Source organism: Eumetopias jubatus, unplaced genomic scaffold (genome assembly GCF_037043125.1).
Source record: "Eumetopias jubatus isolate StellerSeaLion01/CBP00866 unplaced genomic scaffold, mEumJub1_p1.0 scaffold_11, whole genome shotgun sequence".
Taxonomy (NCBI): domain Eukaryota; kingdom Metazoa; phylum Chordata; class Mammalia; order Carnivora; family Otariidae; genus Eumetopias; species Eumetopias jubatus.
Genome location: NW_028274817.1, coordinates 88,821,412 through 88,842,656, shown reverse-complemented (window position 1 = coordinate 88,842,656; position 21,245 = coordinate 88,821,412). Strand labels below are relative to the sequence as shown.

The 21,245-nt window shown below is 41.0% G+C and overlaps 1 protein-coding gene and 1 pseudogene across 1 annotated transcript in view; one reads left to right on the top strand and one right to left on the bottom strand.

The window, feature by feature from the left end:
* The window catches only part of EFHC2 (EF-hand domain containing 2), a 189,912-nt gene that overhangs the window by 117,264 nt on the left and 51,403 nt on the right, over positions 1–21,245 (bottom strand). The window contains exon 3 of the mRNA XM_028113518.2: positions 382–532. Coding sequence (XP_027969319.2) covers positions 382–532 — 151 coding nt within the window. The remainder of the gene's footprint in view (positions 1–381; positions 533–21,245) is intronic.
* On the top strand, positions 13,596–15,720 carry LOC114216728 (3'-5' RNA nuclease TATDN2 pseudogene; annotated as a pseudogene).

Here is a 21,245-nt window from a genome sequence, read left to right as displayed (position 1 = left end):
CAAGCAAGAAAAGAGTACCAATCTGGAAGGGGCAGTAGACCACAGTCTCCTCTCTTCTCTGCCAAGTGTTATGAAGGCAGTAGCATGGTCAAAGTAACAAGACCAGAGACACAGGAGAGTTTGCTCATACTCGAGCAACGCCTGACAGAAAACGAATATGCCATACAAGAGTGAGTGAAATGGTCCATGGTGAGGTGTGGGGGGTAGGAAGCGGGTAAGTCACCATCAACGACTACAAGCTACCAGCATGTTTATGTTCACCGTCACCAACAAGTTAGACACCTAAGCAATACACGGCATCTTTTAAAAAGCTAGAGAAAGGCAGTATATAAAGGCAGGCATCGGAAGTAAAAGAAGCATAACTCTGCTTTAAATAGATACCTTGAGGCATTCCACTATTTTTCAATTCTGGTTCATTTACTTGAATTGTGTCATCTTCAAGGTAGAAGTAGATTTTATAGCGTCTTATTCTATAGTTTTCTTGACTTTTTTCAGGCACTTCATCTTCTAAATAGGCATCAAAAGATAATACCTGTTGGAATCATAATTAGAAACTAAGAAATGAAAAAAATTCAGCAAACTCAGAATCAATACAGCTACTGCCTGCATACTTGTTAATGTAAAAGCAAAAGTTGAGATTTTTACAGACATTCTACACATCAGCTCTGAGAACAGACACACAATCTAAGTTACCATATATAAAGATTGTATTTGCATCACTGTTAGATTAGGATAAGGACATGATATTCAAGCCACAAATCCATCATTCAGTTCTACTATAAACCAAACTAGTTTCTGGCTTTGGGATTTCACAATGGGATTCCAGATGTAGGTTACGGTAGGATCCCCCCTTAGCCATGGTTTTGCATCTTGCAGTTTCAGTTGCCTGCAGTCAGTTGGGTCCAGAAGCAGATGATCCTCCTTCTGCCCTATGTTCAGGTCAATAGAAGCCTACCACTGGGGCGCCTGGGGGGCTCAGTCAATGAAGCATCTGCCTTCAGCTCAGGTTGTGATCCCGGGGTCCTGGGATCGAGCCCCACATTGGGCTCCCTGCTCAGCGGGGAGCCTGCTTCTCCCTCTCCCTCTGCCCCTCCCCCCCCACGCTCCTGCTCCTTCCCTTCTTCTCTCTCTCCCCCATGTAAATAAATAAAATCTTTAAAGAAAATAGGAGGCTACCACTACATCACAATGCTTACATCATCCACCTCACTGCGTTTCATCATGTAGGTGTTTTACCATCTCACATCATCACAAGAAGAATGAGTACAGTAGGAGAAGATATTTTGAGGGACAGACCACGTTCACATAGCTTATTATAGGATATTGTTATAATTGTTCTATTATTACTTATTGTTGTTAATCTCTTATGACGCTTATTTTACCAATTAAACTTCATCATAGGTATGTATGCATAGGAAAAAAACAGTGTATATAGGGTTCAGTATTACCTGTGGTTTCAGGCATCCACTGGGGGTTTCGGAACATATACCCCATGGATGTGGGGGGCACTACTATATAGAGAAGATAATATTCTTTCTGAATATTTTTTCAATAGGCAGATCTGAAATTCTTTCGGTGCACTGGAGAGCCCACCTTAAACTTCTTCAGGAACTTCAAAGAGCCTAGCTTAATGCCGACCAGTCTCATCTTACATTGCATATGTGCTGGGGGGACGGGAGTGTTGGAGAGGGACTCGGGGGGCAGAGGTGGATTCTAAAATAATTACAGTAAAAATCAGGGGCACTCAGTTGGTTGAGTGTCCAACTCTTGATTTTGGCTCAGGTCATGATTCCAGGGTCCTGAGACTGAGCTCCATGTTGAGCCCCTTGTCAGGCTCTGTGCTCAATGGGGAGTCTGCCTCTCTCCCTCTCCCCCTCCTCCCGCTCATGCCCTCTCTCAAACAAATAAATCTTTTTTAAAAAAAAAATAAAGTAGTTACAGTAAAAATCAGAGATCATCAAAACGACCCTTGAAAATTCTTTAACCATTTTGGAAAACGGGGCCTCTCAGTAAGCATAATGCAACCCATTTTTCTTCCATGTTGAAGCAGAAGACTACTGCCTCTTCAGTTGAAGACCAGATGAAATAGCTTCCTTAGGCTTAGATGCCATGTTGTATGAATAATACGTATCTTTAACCATTGGAATCACTCTCAACATAGCAACCATATCACACTTTCAAGCTTGCCCTGGGACACATGCTCCTTGAGGGCTCCATTTTAATATTCCCTCTGCTGTCATTTTTTTAATCAATTTTTATAATTAGAGTTGTAAAAGTTAATGGGGTATATGATGTAATACTATGGTAATTCAACATGGATAATATGATATATATGAGTCAGTCTGTTAGGTATAATTTACCCTCTTGGGGTGGTCAGTTACCCTAAGTAGGAATATATGCTCCAGGAGTAGCAAATTTCTATCAGAAGCCCAGAGTTTAGAAGTGGCTAACAAAATGCCTCAGTAGTTTATCTTTGATCAACACAGGAAACTTTGTTAATTACCATAAAGGATGTTAGAAATGAGTTGTAGTTAGTTAAATGACTGTATTCAAAATGAATGGATCAGTTACAAATATTGACGAGGCACTGTCTTTACTGGAACAGGTTCTAAGAATCTAGTGGACCCAGAGATCTCTTCTCTTTCAAAATGGCACCTCTGGCTTCATTCCAAAATGGCCCTACATTTAGTTACTTTCTTGGATAATTCATCTGGCCTGCCTCCAGTTAGAAGGTTAGCTAAACCCACTTTTAGAATGCTGTCATTATTTGTGTTGAGTGAACACTTCCAGGAAAATGCTGTTGGATGGGTATCGGGTTTCCTTCTGGGGTGATGAAAATGTCTTGGAACTGGTTAGAAGTGATGGTTATACAACACTGTGACTATACTAGATGGCACTAAATTGCACACTTTAAAATGGCTAATGGTTAATTTTATGTTATGCTGATTTTGCCTCAATAAAAAACAAAGATGTTAGGGCGCCTGGGTGGCTCAGTTGGTTGAGCATCCGACTCTTGATTTCGGCTAAGGTCATGACCTTGGGATCCTGAGATCGAACCCTGTGTCAGGCTCCGTGCTCAGCAGGCAGTCAGCTTGAAGATTTTCACTCGTATGTTCTCTCCTCTCTCTCAAATAAATAAATCTTTAAAAGAAAAAGATGTTGGACACTGAATTGTGTTGGACGTATTAAAATGGTAACTTCTATGTTACACGAACTATATCTCAATTAAAAAAAAAGTAAAGGAGAAAAACATACTGGAAGGTCTAAAAGGACAAGAGAGCTGGAGCTTCTCTGAGCTTCCAGTAAAGGGAGTGAGAGGGAGCAGAATATGTCACCCCAGAATGTGCCACTTTGGGCATGTGGGTTATTTCAACCTGAAGACAGCTGGGGCCGAGCAGACTCCAGAAGAACTTTTTACCTCCCCCTTAACTGCTTCAAAGGATTTAGATAGGGACCCTGTGCCAGCAAACAAGCCATTACCAGAGAAAACTTTTGCTAACAGAAAGACTTACCTACATGGCATGGCAAACATTTGTTCTTCTCATGTTGTCAACTGTCTTCCTCCTCTTTGAAGTCTCAGACCCCTCTACCCTTTTTCCTTAGTTCTGGATGGTAGACAAGCCTCAATTACCTGACTGCCTCTGAGTCTTCATATCTTTGTGGGGCGCCCATAGGTATGTAATTAAATTTGTTTTTCTCTTGTTAATCTGTCTTATGACAATTTAATTATTAGACCAGCCAAAGAACCTAGATTCTGCCCCTTAGAGTCAATCTGAAACTTTTTTTTTTTTTTTTTTGCATTATAGCTGGATAGGAAAGCATGGAGAGAATATTCATCACTTTCACCTACCTCTATGTATTGAATGCCATTGGTATAAATTTGTGAATGAGCAAACTGGTATAGATCAGTTGACAACACTGTCATTTACATAATGATTGAACATTTAACAGTCAAATAATACATTAAAAAAGAATGAAGGAGGCTAAATAAAAAGGAAGAGAGAATAAAAGATATTATTTTAGGCTGGGCTTCAATAGAAGAGGGATAGACTGATATTTTATGTTCTGGTCCCCTGAGAACACAGGGCTGCCAGACTCCAGCATGAAAGTGAAGGCAGGCAGAATTTGTCACCCCAAAATACACCTCTTTGGCATAAGAATTATTTTAGACTGGTTATTAAAAAAAAAAAATACTGCACACACAGGAGCAGCTTTGAAAACAAAACTTCTGTAAGAGACATTTACACTTATGCAGGAAATCTCCATTTGTAAGGGTGTCTCCCTCTCTGTACCCAGAAGAAAAAGAAGACCCTAAATCTCTAGAAACTCCTATCAATGGAGAAGACAACAACTTAAATCTGCATAGCAGGGACGCCTGGGGGTTCAGTTGGTTGAGCATCCTAGACTCTTGATTTCGGCTCAGGTCATGATTTCATAGGTAATGAAACCAAGCCCCTGGCTGGGCTCTGCACTCAGTGGAGAGTCTGCTTGAGATCTTCTCCCTCTGCCCCTCCCCCTCCCATTGTGCTCTCTCGTTCTCTCTCTCAAATAAATAAACAAGTCTTTTTAAAAGCTGTATAACAACTTTACTCTTATTTACTGTCCCTTTCCTGGTAACCTCCCATAACTGACTCCCCACCCCCCAGCACCTTTTGTTTTTATGGTATTTAAGGTGAGGGCTTGGGCCATTTTGGGGAATTACTCAGTTTTCCTGAGTCTCCCCCATGTGTATACTTTATTAAGCTTTTGCTTGTTTTTCTCCTGTTAATCTGTCTCTTTATTACAGGGGTGTCTCAGCTAAGAACCTAGAAAGTAGAGAGAATAGGACCTTTTCCTCCCCTACAAAAGGTGGAGAGCAAGTCAGAGTGGTAGAGACTGAAAGATAGAAAAGGAAGAGAGGAAACTATAAAATGTAGCAAAGTAGAATACCAGGGAAGAGGCACCAAACAGATTAAAAGTGATCTCACAAAGATAAAACACCTCATTGCAGAGGAATGTGAGGTACCAGAGACTCCAGAGAGAAGGACCTAAAATAAAAAAACTGCTAGAAATAACAATTTATAGAAACATAATTATGATACAGGGTTTCATCATAATTTGTGATGTCAAGCAGAGATTAGATAAATAAGGTCCTAGAGGATGTAACTGGCTGTAATTTCCTTGAAAATGGAATGTAAATATCATTTGGCAGGGCATGTGATCATCAGTTCCCCACAGGCTTCTGCAAACCCTACTGTATTATACAGGATTACCTGCCTGAGCCTCCAAGGCAATTTGAATTTTTGATGCTAGCCTGGAGGATATAAAATCTGAAATCAATTTGTTTTAAATAATAGATACATGGCATTTCTTCATTATAAAGGAAACATTTTAAATGTTAAGATTTCAGAGACGAACCATGAGAGACGATGGACTCTGAGAAACAAACTGAGGGTTCTAGAGGGGAGGGGGGTGGGGAGTTGGGTTAGCCCGGTGATGGGTATTAAAGAGGGCATGTTCGGCATGGAACACTGGGTGTTATACGCAAACAATGAATCATGGAACAGGACAACAAAAACTAATGATGTAATGTATGGTGATTAACATAACATAAAAAAATAAAAATTAAAAAAAAAAGATTTCAGAAATCAGGATCTTCTTACATTTGAAGGCAAAAGGAGCTCAAAGCAGCCAGAGTGTGTTTCAGCGAGGTGGGCACCTGGTTGTAACTTGATGTAAGCTGTGAATTTCTCCTGGTGGGGAAAGAGTTAATCCTATTTTCATGTCAATTGAGCTATTCACTTTGCATTTCATATCCCAAATAGCTGGATTTTAACATCAATTTGGATTCCTAATTTCCACTTAAATTGTTTTCAGAATGATTATTGTCTGATGCAGCACTGACACACAAAATAATTGTGTGTAGAAGATTGTCCGTCACAGGCTATGCAATGCAATCCTGAGGCAAAAGCCGAAGCTGAATCTCTCTGAATAAATCAGAGAATTTTTAAAGATGATGAGGTTGGTGTGACCAATGCATGAGTCATAAAGTCTGTATTACTCAGAAACTCAACATCTAAGTGTCAAAAATTTACAGCTGAATTTCGAGAGAAACTGTCAGGAAAGAGATGAAACACCAGTAATGTTCAATAAGGCCCAACTGTCTATAAAGAGACCAGCATCACTAGTCTAAGTTGAAAATGCTTAGGTTCTATTTGATGAAAAAGGCTCAGACAAATTGTGGGGTCCTAAAAAAGAAGGTATATAACAGTACGGATAAACGCATAGCTGTTATAGGTTGGTAGACAATACAAATTCTGTACATTTAATGTGCTGCTGTTTATTCTACCCAAAAAGGCTGTGATTAAGCCAGTGATTTCTTTTATGATTACAGAGTCTTAGAATTAAGAAAATAAACCCTAAGAGATTCGGTACTGCATATAAAGGATGGCTCCCTTATACATGACAATGGGATATTTATAGAAATTTATCATATGTGAAGGGAAACAGAATATGACTCCCCCCAAAAATGCTTCTCTGGCCTAAGATTTACCTTAAATGGATTATTTTTAAGAAACAGCCCTCAAATAAATAAAATTAAAAAAAAAAAAAGAAACAGCAGACCTGCTCTGAAATCCAAGTAAAAGTGATCCATTTGTCTCCCCCTCCGACTTACTCCACTTCATTCTTCCCCTCCTGCTATCTTCTTCTTCTTTTTTTTTTTTCTTAACATATGTTGCATTATTTGTTTCAGAGGTACGAACCATTAGAGACGATGGACTCTGAAAAACAAACTGAGGGTTCTAGAGGGGAGGGGGGTGGGGGGATGGGTTAGCCTGGTGATGGGTATTAAAGAGGGCACATTCTGCGTGGAGCACTGGGTGTTATGCACAAACAATGAATCATGGACCACATCAAAAACTAATGATGTAATGTATGGTGATTAACATAACAATAAAAAACTATTTTAAAAAAAGTGATCCCTTTGTAAGAGACATTTACATGTATAAGGGAAATCTCCATTTGTAAGGGTGCCTCCCTCTCTGCACCCGGAAAAGGAGGAGGAGCAAACACCTCTAGAAACTCTTAACAGTTGAGAAGGCAGGGACTTAAGTCTGCATAACAACCCTACCCTTGTTTACTGTGCTTTGCTTGATTACCCCCTACCCCACAACTTGCGCCCCACCCACAACATCCTCTTTCTCATCTTTAGCTGGAGATGATATTTAAGGTGGTGGCTTGGGCCATTTGTGGGAGTTACTCAGTTTTCCTGCATCTCTCCCATGTACACAGGAAGTATACAGTTTACAAAACTACTTTTTGTTTTTTTCTTGTTATTCTGTGTTATATTATAGGGGCATCTTAGCTCAAGCACCTAGAAGGGTAAAGGGAAAATGATTTTTCCTCCCCTACATAGGCTAATTTATGAAAAATTCTAATGAATTGAACATACAGAAATTATGTAAGTTCCAGTCATGAATCACAAATACAACTAGAAATGTATCACGTAAGTATAAAAAATTCTCACTAATAATTATTGTGCTAAAGGTAAATTTTAAAATACAAAAAATAAGTATAGAATCTAATAAAATTTAAAGATGTACAAACCTATAAAATTTAGGTAAATCCATCATCTTGGGCGAATTACTGGGTTTAGATTATTCCATAAAAGAATTTAGAGTTAAAGAGAGCTTACTCAGTTCAATGTTCTAACTCAGCTATTCTCAGCCTTGGCTCTGCATGATGAAATAAGAAAAAAAGAAAAAAGAAAAAAGAAAAGAAAGGGAAAGAGAAAGAAAGAACAAACGAACCAGACCCAAGCCTAAATAAATTAAATCAGAATCTTGGGGGCAGGTAATGATGAGGAGAACAAAGGCAAAAGAAATGTAGATAAAATTAAATCTCCTCACAACTTGCAGCCTACTGCAAAATACTTGAGACGGGCAGAGTGTAACATTCCTCCAGGAACTCACAACTGCCTTAACATTAATGCTTTGCTTATATTCCACATATGAGTGAAACCATATGATAATTGTCTTTCTCTGCACTGAACATAATAAAAAACTAAAAAATAAAAGTAAAAATAAAAAAAAAAAACATTAATGCTTTGCTACAGGCAAAAAGCAATCTTAGCTTGACAATAGCCAGACCTCCAGGATCTTGTGTAAGTCTTCCCTAACATATGAAAATCTTTTCGCAAATAGCCTTTATCTCTGCATCCTCCCAACTTAAAAGTAGATCATCGATTGCTCCCCATAATCCCAGGGCAGCTTTTCCTGCCCACAGGTCCTGCCCCTGTGCTTTAATAAAAATACCTTTTCTCCACCAAAAATGACCCTTCTCTCCCAGCCCACATCACATCAGGTAAGAGGGGCATTTGTATTTTTTTTTAAAGCAACCCGGGTAATTCTGAAATGTAGTCAAGAGTTTTGACTCCGTGAGCAATGAATTGAGCAAAACTTTTTGGAACTGTAAAAATTTGTCATAAGGAAAACAAGTAGAAAGCAAAAAGGAGGGGTGGCTGGGTGGCTCAGTCATTAAGCATCTGTCTCTGGCTCAGGTCATGATCCCAGGGTCCTGGGATCTAGCCCCGCATTGGGCTCCCTGCTCGGTGGGAAGCCTGCTTCTCCCTCTCCCACTCCCCCTGCTTGTGTTCCCTCTCTCACTGTATCTCTCTCTGTCAAATAAATAAAACAAAATCTTAAAAAAAAAGAAAGCAAAAAGAATAAGAGCATAAATAGAAGAATTTGAAAGAAAAAAACAACTGCAATAAATAGATTCAAGAGTTTCTTTAATAAATAAAATAGATAAAATTCTAGCAAAGATAACCAAGAAAGTAGGGTGCCTGGGTGGCTCAGGTGGTTAAGCATCTGCCTTCGGCTCAGGTCATGATCCCAGGGTCCTGGGATGGAGTCCCACGTTGGGCTCCCTGCTCAGCGGGGAGTCTGCTTCTCCCTCTATCCTCCCCCCTGCTCGTGATCTCTCTCTTTCTCTAGTAAATAAGTTTTTAAAACTTCAAAAAAAGATAATCAAGAAAGCATAAAGTCTGAAATGAAATATGGCATAACATAAAAATGTAATAAATTATAAGATATAAATCATCTTAATATATCATGCAAGCTTTTATGAAGATAACTTTTTAAACCCCAATTAAATAAGTGATTTTTGTAAGAACCGTGAATTATCAAAACACAAGGAATGACCTATAACCAAGTAAGAAGTGGAAAAAATTACCAAAGAATTGTCCCAACAAAAAGCTCCAACCAGAATGATTTACTAATGGATTCTTTCAAACTTTCAAGGAAAAGGAAATCACCCCATTACATAACTCCCCCAGATACCAAAACAGATGGAAAGACGCAAAGTAAATTCCAATGCCCGATAGACATACCATTAAAAAAGTCGACTATGAAGCAGTAGTCCTCACCTCAGCTGCACATGAGAATCACCTATAGAGCTCTTTAAACTCCTGTTGCTTGGGCCATTTCCACACCCACAAACACGTATGCACACACGATGGAATCAGAGTCTTTCTGAGCAGGCCCAAGCATTACTGATTTTTAAAGCTCCCCAGGTGATAGAAGTGTGCAAGCCTGCTCCAGACAATTTCACTACTTATGACTTAAAACACAAGCAAACACAATTCAATAGCCCTGCAACACTTAAAAGCCACCTGCACAAAGTACAGCGTTTTCCTACCCCATACATTTTAAAATACAAGAGTGGCATGGCTGGGTGATAGACACAGGGGAGCGTATGTGCTATGGTGAGCGCTGTGAATTGTGTAAGACTGTTGAATCACAGACCTGTACCTCTGAAACAAATAGTACATTATATGTTAAAAAAAAAAAAAGAAGAAGAAGATAACAGGAGGGGAAGAATGAGGGGGGAAATCGGAGGGGGAGATGAACCATGAGAGACTATGGACTCTGAAAAACAAACTGAGGGTTCTAGAGGGGAGGAGGGTGGGGGGGGATGGGTCAGCCCGGTGACGGGTATTAAAGAGGGCACATTCTGCATGGAGCACTGGGTGTTATACGCAAACAATGAATCATGGAACACTATATCAAAAACTAATGTGTAATGTATGGTGATTAACATAACATAACAATAAATAAATAAATAAATAATAAAAATAAATAAAATAAAATACAAGAGTGATTCCTTAACAAGACTGAAAAGCACCTGTTCTGAAACAACAGCCTAAATATCCAGCATTACAGTTAGGTAAACTGTGCGTCCACTACAATCAGGAATGGAACAAGAATGCCCCTACTGACATTATTCAATACCATTTTGAGGAGTTCTGGACAATGTCAGAAGGTATGAAATAAAAATATTAACAAGAAAGAGACAAAAGTATTATAGGCTGATAAAATAATGGCATGAGCAAAAGCTGAGTAACTGAGAATAAAGAAAAGATTTCAGCATAACCACAGATGAATCAGAAATACTCTTAGGAGCACCTGGGTGGCACAGTTGGTTAAGTGTCCGACTCTTGATCTCAGCTCAGGTCTTTATCTCAGGGTGGTGGGTTCAAGCCCCACCTCGGGCTTCATGCTGCCTGTGGAGTCTACTTAAATTAAAAAAAAAAAAAGTAATAAAAATATTCTCGTGTAGGGACGCCTGGGTGGCTCAGTTGGTTAAGCGACTGCCTTTGGCTCAGGTCATGATCCTGGAGTCCCGGGATCAAGTCCTGCATCAAGCTCCCTGCCCAGGAGGGAGTCTGCTTCTTCCTCTGACCCTCCCCCCTCTCATGTTCTCTCTCTCTCTCAAATACATAAGTAAAATCTTTAAAAAAAATATTCTCATGTACTAGCGATAACCAGCTGAAAATATGGTGGGATGGGAAAATATGTTCACAATAGAATAAAAAATTACAAAACACTTAAAAATAGTTTTAATGAAAACTCTGTGACCCAGATAAAAGCTAAAAATACTTACTTAAAAATACAGATGAACTTGACAAATAGGTGGAATATATTTTAGATAGGCAGACTAAAATAACATATTTTAAATTCATTGCTGTTTTGGAGGAATTTGAAAAAAATAATTCTAGGTCCACCTGATGAAATAAACAAGTCTGCTTATTAAAGAAAATTATAAAAATTAAGAGTAACGGAGGGGACCTAACTCTCCCAGACTTTATACCTTACTATAATTTAATGCTGCAATTTTTAAAATAGTACACCACCACAGTAACAAGAAATACAATAGTATGTGAAAAAGAAAAATGGTCTGGAAATAGACTCTATTACATACAGAATTTTTTTTAAAAAAAGATTTTATTCATTTATTTGAGAGAGAGAGTGTGAGAGAGTACAAGCTGGGGGAGCAGGACGGGGAGAGGGAGAGGGCAAAGCAGACTCCCAGATGAGCAGGGAGCCCAGTGTGGGACTTGATGCCAGGACCCTGGGATCATGACCTGAGCCAAAGGCAGACACTTAACCGTCTAAGCCACCCAGGTGCCCCACATACAGGAATTTAACACATGAAAAAGGAACCACATATCAATAAGTGAAGAAAGTGCTAACTTAGAATAGCATCAAGTATATCCCAACCTAAAATACATTATAACCCCAAATGCATACCAGATGGATTATCAGCTTAAATATAACAAATCAACCCCAGTACCTACCTCCCAAATGTGTCTGTGTGTGTGTGTCAAAGCCCTGAAAGGAAGGATGACCATTCTAGACTTAGGAGAAAAAGAAAATTATGAAAGAAAAAAAATTAAGACGAGTATAAAAACAAGTTATAACTTCAACAGAATAAAAGTAAAAAATAAACATACTAACAAAAAAATTTAACGTGACAGTTTATTTTATAAAAATATATTTAACTTTTAAAAGACCCTAAAAAAGGATGAAAAAGGGACTTAAAATTCACCAGAGGGTCGATAAAGAAAAGAAAAATGTTTGCTCTAAGAAATTATCAGATGATGGGCGCCTGGGTGGCTCAGTCGTTAAGCCACTGCCTTTGGCTCAGGTCACGATCCTGATCGAGCCCCGCATCGGGCTCCCTGCTCGGGAAGCCTGCTTCTCCCTCTCCCACTCCCCCTGCTTGTGTTCCCTCTCTCGCTGTGTCTCTCTCTGTCAAATAAATAAATAAAATCTTAAAAAAAAATTATCAGATGAGAGCGAATTAAAATGAGGCATGGGTTTTGTTTCTCCTATAAAATGGGCCTGGTGGGATTATTCATCATGGATGGGATTTTAAACCACTACAGTTCTTCTAGGGCAATGTGGTGCTATGAGGAGCCATTTTTACTTTTTTTTTTTTTTAAGATTTTTATTTATTTATTTGACAGAGAGAGACACAGCGAGAGAGGGAACACAAGCAGGGGGAGTGGGAGAGGGAGAAGCAGGCTTCCCGCAGAGCAGGGAGCCTGATGTGGGGCTCGATCCCAGGACCCTGGGATCATGACCGGAACTGAAGGCAGACACTTAACGACTGAGCCACCCAGGCGCCCCTGAGGAGCCATTTTTAAATTCCTATACTTCTCAGGAACTCCATTTCTGGGCATGTAGCCCAAAGAAACAAACCAAAATATGGAGAAACATATGGGCAGAGATGTTCTTTGCAGCGTTTTTTGTTGTTGTTGTTTTGTTTTTTAAATAGGAAAAAAACTCGAGTGAGGGAGCCTAAAAAGTTAACAGAAAGGGAAGGGTTTGGTGAATTATGGCACATCTATGTACTCTGAGGAATATTATGAAGGCACTAGTATGATGTTTTCGAAAACCATACAGCAGTTAAGAAAAATACTTAGGATACGCAGAAATGTTGAGCGAAAAAAAACCCACGGAACTGTAAATGGTAATATACTATAATTATAACTATGTTTTTTAAAAGCATGTATATTTAAACTATGTTTTAAAAACCATGTTTTTCTAAAAGAATGGGGGGAAAAAGGAACAAACAGCAAACGATGATGACATCTCGTACAGAAGCCTGGCTGGGGGTGGGCCTCTGGGCCACGGAGGCAAGGCAGAAGCAACTGGGGGGGGGGGGGGGGACAGCCCCTTTTTGGGAGGGGTGAGTATTTCCGGTGGCCAAGACTAGTTGGGATAGGGGGGTGCGAGCCTCCCCTTTCGCTCCAGTGCTGCACTGGACCTAGCTTGGCCCGCTTTGGCAGCCTGGACTAGGCTCCGGGTGCCCTGTGTGTGGTCCCTGAAGCACCTTGGAGAGTCTTTTCAAGGGCATCTCGCAAGTGCCTTGTATTCCAAACCAAATGGAAGTGCTCTATAGTCCTGGAAGTGCTTTGATACCCCCGGAAGTAGCTCTGTGCAAAAGAGAAAGTGCTTATAAATCTCGGAAGCACGTTGTGGCGTGGACGCCAGACCGAGCTTTCCGGAAACCTTGGATCTTTGCGATTTTTCCAAAGCGCTTTGGAGTCACACGCTCTGCTGCAGGACTTTGCCATCTCTAGAACACTGGGAACCATCATGAGCAGCTGAAAAAGTGGGGACGAGGTCGCTAAGCTGCCGGAGCGGCGCGAAGTACCGCAAGAGCGGCGCGAAGTACCGCAAGAGCGGCGCGAAGTACCGCAAGAGCAGCACTCAGGTAGGGTCCCCTGGTAAATTCAGACGCCCCTGGGAGCCCACAGATGTGCCCCCTCCAACTGGCCATCTCATAACTCTGTATTACGTTCAGGAGAGGCCAGCGTCCCCCACCACCTGAGAACGCAGAAAAAGGACCTGTGGCCTTCAAGCTGAGGTTTTTCCGGGGTGCAGCCTGCCAGGGGAAATTCCTCCCACCCCCCCCAACCACCCCATTCCTCAGGACCGGGTGTGGGTGGAGCCTCTAAAGACTGCGTAATTCGGGGAAGCACTCAGGGCTCCTTTCGTCGGTGGAATCCCCTCCGCACCAACTCGTTTGCGCCCCGTTAGCCCCTCCCTAGAGGAAATGGCTTCTCTCGAGGATGCCTGCCGCTTTAGTAGCAATTCCAAACAGAGTTCCCATAACTCCCCAAACTCTGAATTTGCAGCCCAAGCTGAGGGCGAAAATGATGAGACCGAGAAAACAAACAAGGTCAAGAGAAAGAGTGCTATACTGCACGACCAAAGCTCTCCATCCATTTACGGGAAGGGTATCCAGGGCAACCTGGGAAAACTGATGCCAGAAGGAGACGAAGCCGCTAGTGCAAAACCCAGCACAAGAGAGTGTCCCAACCCTGGACAAAGATCCGCCAGGGTGGTCACCTTCTCTGGTCCTCAGGAAAAGCAACCGCCCGCCCCCGAGGTTAGAGCAGAGAAGGAAAAGATAGTGGTAGAGGTCAACAGTTTTGGTAAGAGGAGAGTGATTATCGATCTGCAGGAGACACCCTGTAAGAGCGACCAAAGGGTGGACATTTTTGAAAAAGGCTCTCCAGCCCTAGAATTTCTAGACAAACATGACTCTTGTTCAGAAATCCAAAAGCCTCAAGAAAAGGAGGTCATGGCTGAGTGCCCCTTTTTGGGAAGTCACCTGTCTGGTGTGGAAGAGATACCTGCAGTCAGATTCCCTCAGGAGAAGCCAGTCTCCCTGGGTTTCTCAAGAGTTTCAAAGCCTTCACCCTTCACCACTGACCTTGTCCTGGACCAGCCTCATTTGTACGGGGGTCCCTGGCAGGCCTACACCAGTTACTGGAGCAGCAGTCCCCAGCCTTCCTACTATCCCTTTGTGGACGGCAGCAGCGACAGCACATCCCTGGCGGGGAGGCACAGCCATAGCTTCTTCAGTGACTTTCCCTCCAGCTCTCCCTTGGGCTTCCAAACCTGGTCCAGAGACTGGAAGCCATTAGAGGAAGGTCAGTCCCAGAATTTTCATTCCTATCGTTTCTCCGGAAGTTTAGAAGCACAGGAGCAAACCGTCCAAGAGGAGACATCATATCCTTTTGGAGGATATGCGTCTAATTTCTGGCCCCGGGGCCACTGGAGTCAAGGCCTAGATCAGGGTTTCATTGATACCCATTGCCACTTGGACATTCTCTACTCCAAGCTGTCTTTCAAAGGGACCTTTAGCAAGTTCACAGAAATGTATAACCGTTCCTTCCCTAAGGAATTTCAGGGCTGCATCTCTGATTTCTGTGATCCTCGCACGCTAAAGGATAGCTTCTGGGAGGAGATGCTGAAAGATGATCTGGTTTGGGGGGCCTTCGGCTGTCACCCCCATTTTGCACGTTACTACAATGACACTCAAGAAAGAAACCTTCTGCATGCCTTACGGCACCCCAAGGCCATAGCGTTTGGAGAAATGGGCTTAGATTACTCTTACAAGTGCACCACATCTGTCCCACAGCAGCACAGAGTATTCGAGAGACAGCTGCAGCTGGCCGTGTCTCTGAATAAGCCCTTGGTGATCCACTGCCGAGAAGCAGACGAAGATCTGCTGGGCATCATGAAAAGAAGGGTGCCCCCTGACTACAAGATCCACAGGCACTGCTTCATGGGCAGCTACCAAGTCATCGAGCCCCTCTTGAAGTATTTTCCCAACATGTCTGTGGGGTTCACAGCAGTCCTGACGTACTCTTCCGCCTGGGAGACCCGGGATGCTCTGAGAATGATCCCCCTGGACAGAATCGTCGTGGAAACCGATGCGCCCTACTTCCTGCCTCATGGGGTTCCCAAAAGCGTTTGCCAGTATGCCCACCCAGGCCTGGCCCTGCATACGGTTCGAGAGATTGCCAGAATCAAGGGTCAGCCACTCTCCTACATCTTGGCCATCTTGCGTGAGAACACGAGTTACCTCTACAACCTTTAAGCAAAGAGGGCATCGTCAGGAGTCTTTCAGAAAAGGGAGACCACCAGCCTGACAACACAGACTTGGTTTGAATTCTGCCTGTGTCCCAAGGTCAAGGACGTGTTCAGCAAGTCCACTGGGACAGAAAGAGACCACGACAGGACATTGTCCTCAAAACCTCTTCGTAAGACTTCTGCTTCTGGCTGGTAGGGTGGGGTGCAAAAGAGTGGGAGGAGGGTAGGGGGAGCTCCCCTCAATGTTAGCAAGGTTTTTCCTCCCAGCCAAATTGTGCCAGGGTAGGCAGCAAAGAAGGAAGGCTTCCATAGTGTCAACTGAGTTGGCTAATCCAAATCCCTGTTCTCTGCCGCCTGGGTTTTTGAGTAGTTGGTGCATAAAAGTCACCCTCCTACTTGCCTTTAAAGAAACAAACAAACAGAAAGGAATGTTGAATTTTAAAAGTGAGCTAGGTAATTTGTTCTGGTGATTCCCAAAATGTATTTGTTATTATAGGAATTCTATAACCCATATGGTTTGTTGTTAAGTTCATAATTCAGTGGCTGTGCAACTTGCAATTTCTTATTTCTAAAGATAAACCTAACACTTAGCATTTCATCTCAAAGGAAATCGATTTAGGTAAAAATTAGTCTGTTAATAGCCAGAAGGGGCCAAGCGGGGGGCTCTCCATGGAGGGGCTTAGAGTGATGGAAGTCAGATTAGTTGAGTCTTAGAACAGCACTGAAATGAGTTTCAGATCTGAGCTGAACTCCCGATGCTTGCATAATTTCAAACCTCTCACATAACCAGTGTATTAATAGCAACTGTTATTCAGATTGCTCTGACTCTTAACAAGGCCCAACTGTATACCACTTAGAAATACTCTTCTCCTGAAGGACAGAAACGGAGAAGAGCTTCAGCTGCCCACTTGGCAAACAGCCATCCTCCCCGCGAGATTAAAAGGAACCCACATTTTCAGGAAAATATTTGAGTTCCAAAATTTAACTTTGCAAGCCAAAGCACACACCTAAATCCAGGAGTCTCTTGATGAAAATAGGCCCAGCATACTGCAGACTTCTCTAGTTTCCTATGGGCCCATTTATCTGGATCCAGAAAAATCAGCTGGCCCCTCACCATCTGGTTCTCAGCTCAGAAGTCTCCTCTAAGAGAAGCCTTCCCTGATTACCACATATACAGTGCTCACCTCACCTGGGGAGAAAAAACTGCTTGGCTTCCTGTTTTGATATAATCCTAGTGCTCAGCCCTGTCTGCAACTGTGTATTTACCTGTGTGTTCATTGGTTCTCTTCCCCACTAGGTTTATAAGCTTGTCAGTCCTATTCACACCCCCATGAACATATACCTTGTACATACACCTGAGGTCAGAATAGCTCCTGCAACAGTGCAGGCACTCAGCAAAGATTTCTTGAGTTAACCTATGAGCGAACGACAGATTTCACTGACCCCTGCGAGTTAATGACAATATTTAGGTAGGGGGTCAGATGTTAGGGAGAGAAGAGAGAAACCATCATATCTCTAGCACCTTTCTCTAACTTAAAAGGCAAGGATTAAAAGGCAGCCACGTTCTGCTGTTTAGAGGTCCTCCATTAAAGAGAAAGAAAGAATAAGGTCAAGCCCTACCAGGAACTTGACAGGTCAGCTTTCCCAGAAATAACACTGAGTAGGTCATAGATTTTTCCCCTTTGCTGGGAATCCATTTTGGAGAAGGAGGAAGTGTCAGTGTAAGAAAGCTGTAAGTGCTTCACTTTGCTTTAGTAGGACCAAAAGAAGTTGATGCAGTGGGAAAGGTGCAAGTTGATTGTATTTTTTTCATGACCGGAAACCTTCAAAAATGGAGCCGATGTTTTAAGAAGGTTTTTTCTTTTTCCCCATTTAATGTACACTGTAAATAGACTTTGCTCGAAGTGTGTCCCTCGACCCACAGGAGCCCTGACCTTTCTATAAAGGATCGCAGGAAAGAAGGTTCTGTGGACACACATGATGGGGAAACACTGAGTTCCACAAAGTTCCACAGATTTTTTTTGGGAGGGGGGAATCTCACATGTCCTTTGATATGCTAATGTGAGCCACAAATCCCCAACTTTCTCGAAGTTACTTCATTGGATTAATTCAAGGTATAATTCAACAAGCTCAAGTTCTTTGGGAACACCACCTTGGAAAACGACCTCAAGTCCCACTTGCGCTGTTGCAGTCCCCTTATCACATTGTGGACATGCCCCTACTTCTCACACCCTCTTTCATTTACCTCTCTCGCTACATAAGATCCACAGAGAACAAAACGTCATTTATCTGGTCCTAGCGAAGTGACGTTACCAAGCGGGCATTTTAAAAATGGGTGTGAGTGAAAAATTGCATTTATAAGTACACACTCCATAAGATAAAGAGAATGTATGTATAATTAATTGTCCTCTCCAAAAAGAAATGGAGAAAAGATTTTTCTTACCTGTTCATCTCTCTCTACATTTTTATGGAAAATGCACAGACTATACTCTGCAGTGTTTCTAACACGCAGGAGAGAGCCTTGCCATAATTCAGCTTTATTTCACTGGGAATGAGAGTGAGCAATGTAGTTTTCTCTGAGTGTAGTATATCCAGAGTGACCTAAATAAAAAATCTGAATCTTCCTTTACTTATTTCATGAATATAGTAAAGAGCACTTCATCTATTCCTGTTACTAGTAAAAACAAACAATCAAAACCTTGTGATCGAGATGTGCAAAATTTAGGGCACTCTAAATAGCTTTCTAGCGATAGATATTCCATTGAACCTCAAAGAATGATTAGAATTCGTATGTTTGCATGGCACTTCAAAATTGGTGTGTCTACTAGAGGCTTCAGAGAGCCATGAAGGCAACTGGTGATCTAGAAATTCAATTTGCCGTTAGTGGTCCCTGGGCCATTGGTCAGCCCAGAGTCACAAGGCCTCTCGGGCCCATTACCGGGCTCCCTGAACCTTGGCACTCCTTTGACTGCATGTCAATATTTTACTTCTCTTAAATTTTAGAAAGGCAGCTCTTTCCACCTTTAAAGCTCCAAAAGAACGAACTCCCTACTCAGGGAAAGATTTTGTTGTTTTAGTTGGTCTTTATTCATATTCAAAATTAGTACCTGCTTATTATAGGACTTTGGAGACCACTCAAGAGCACAAAGTGGGATAAAAAATAGTCCATAATATTTTGGAATAAAAAATCTGAATCTTCCTTTACTTATTTCATGAATATAGTAAAGAGCACTTCATCTATTCCTCTTACTAGTAAAAACAAACAATCAAAACCTTATGATCGAGATGTGCAAAATTTAGGGCACTCTGGAGTCACTTTAACAACCAGAGTGGCTCCCTGGGTGTGTTCTTGATATTTCCATAGTTACTGCCAATTGCAGTATTGTAGTCCTTGAATCAGTTTTGCTAATATTTACTAGAATATTCACTTTGTAATTAGCATAAGCCAGACATTTTATGTTCTCTGAATTTGTGATTTAAATACATTATTTTGTGTATCTTGGTTTGCTGTCCTGAGCAAACAAGCTACAAGTTTGCTAATTCTGTTGTCTGTTTTAAAGATTCAACTCAGACTTTTTATTCAAATCTATTTTGTTTATGGTTTTATAAAATCCTGCTTTTCTTTCCCCCCCCTTCAGTTCTTGGATAGTCTGTTTTATTGTGCTTTTATTTTTTTCCTAATGCCTTACATTAAATGCTTATTTTTGATTTGGGGGGAAAGAACAAGGTATCCGATACCATAAATTTGCCTCTGATTATAACTCTGTTCTATCTATAGGATTTATTTTCATGAAGTTTACTTTTCCACTGTAAAAATTAATACATGATGTATTACCAATATATGAACAGAAAGGAACAGAAAGTACAGGTTTTTTTTTTTTTTTTTTTCTATTGCCTAGAGCCCACTGTTCTGTTAATGTCTTTCCCTTAAGGTAATTGTGATTATATAGCTATGTCAAATTATATACACTCTTAAAAAATGCATATGGTTTCATGCCCATACTTACTGAAGATTTACACACTACAACATCCCACCACCAATCAATATACAGTGTTTATGTTCTGGTGTATTTTTATTTTATGTTTTTTTTTTTTTTAACATAGCTAGAAACACAAAGCATGTATGTTCTTTAAGCAGGGCTAAAGAACATGTGCAGGTGATATAAAGATAAGCCTTTCTTTGTTTTGTTTTTCTTTTGATTGAGGGAGATTTTCACTGTATTATTTTTTTAAGAATTTTCAGTTGAAGTATTAATTCCAAAAATTAGTATCTACTGCAACTTATCGAAGTAGAGAAAAGTGATACGTATTTCCTTTTTATCTCCCTATATTGTATTTGGGGCTCATTTCATCGTTGTTCATTGTTATTTTATCTTTCAATAAACATTTAAAAAGTGTTTCCATGTTTTGAAGTTTATATTTTATAGTCATAAGGTTGTTTCTCTTGCTCATCACTAATCTTTTTATTTCATGACTTCCCCATGGTTGAACTGTTTAATTTGCTTTATAATTGGCTGGAGTGCATCTTCAAGCAACTTCCTCAGGAAAAGTATGCGGATTTATGAGAGATCACATTATCTGAATACATCTTTCCACTGCTTTCACTAATGAATAACACCTCGGCTGAGTCTAGTATTTCTGGGTCACAAACATTTTCTCCTAAAAGTTACAGACATTGCTTCATTGTCTTCTGGCATTTAATGTTGCAGAGAATTCTGATGCCAACTACTTCTTTGGGGGTTAAACTACTTTTTCTGATCAGGATGTTTGGTAATTGCTTTATCCCTGAAATTAAGAGAAAAATCGCCAAACTAGATCAAATTATTGGTCTCTCTTTTGTTATGTTCCCTGGTACTTGGGAAGCATTCAGTCTTCAGATCTGTGTCTTTTTTAAAGTCAAGAAGGTGGGATTTGTTTTTATTATTTTCTTATAATATGCTTAATTGCTTTGGCTGCTTTTAATCTAGCTTCTAATTCTTTAGGAACAACTCTCTGTATATGAGAGCGCCGTCCTTTGTCCAGCCTTTCATTATCCATCTCGGTGCTCTTAGAGCTGACCTTCTGCTCCACATTTGGGGAGAATTTCTCAGGTTTGCCTTTGCCATCATTCATCTCTTTTCTCCAACTTCCACTTTTTTTCCTTACTAATATAATGCATTTTTGAGTTCCCTCACGTTTCTTCCTTCTTCAGCAAGCTCCCTTTGCCTTTCTGCCCAGAGTCTCATTCAGCAATATTTTAAATTTATTCTCTCGCTCTATGTTCTCCCTCCAGCTTTCACCCCCCCCCAGAGTTTTGCTTTCAGTGTTTCCTTCATTCTGTTACTTCCGTGCACTCAACAGAAAGCACAGAGCAAATTGTTATCTAAAGTATTCATTTTTCCTATAGAAAATATTTTTCTTCCTCTGCCTCTTAAGTACTCTGCTCTCCCATTTTCATCGCAGGCTTTTCAGAAACCCTATGTTGGCTTTTTCTTCGTTCATTCTTGAACAAAGAGCCGTCTATCCAGGCTGGTGTTTTCCCCAAAATAGGGT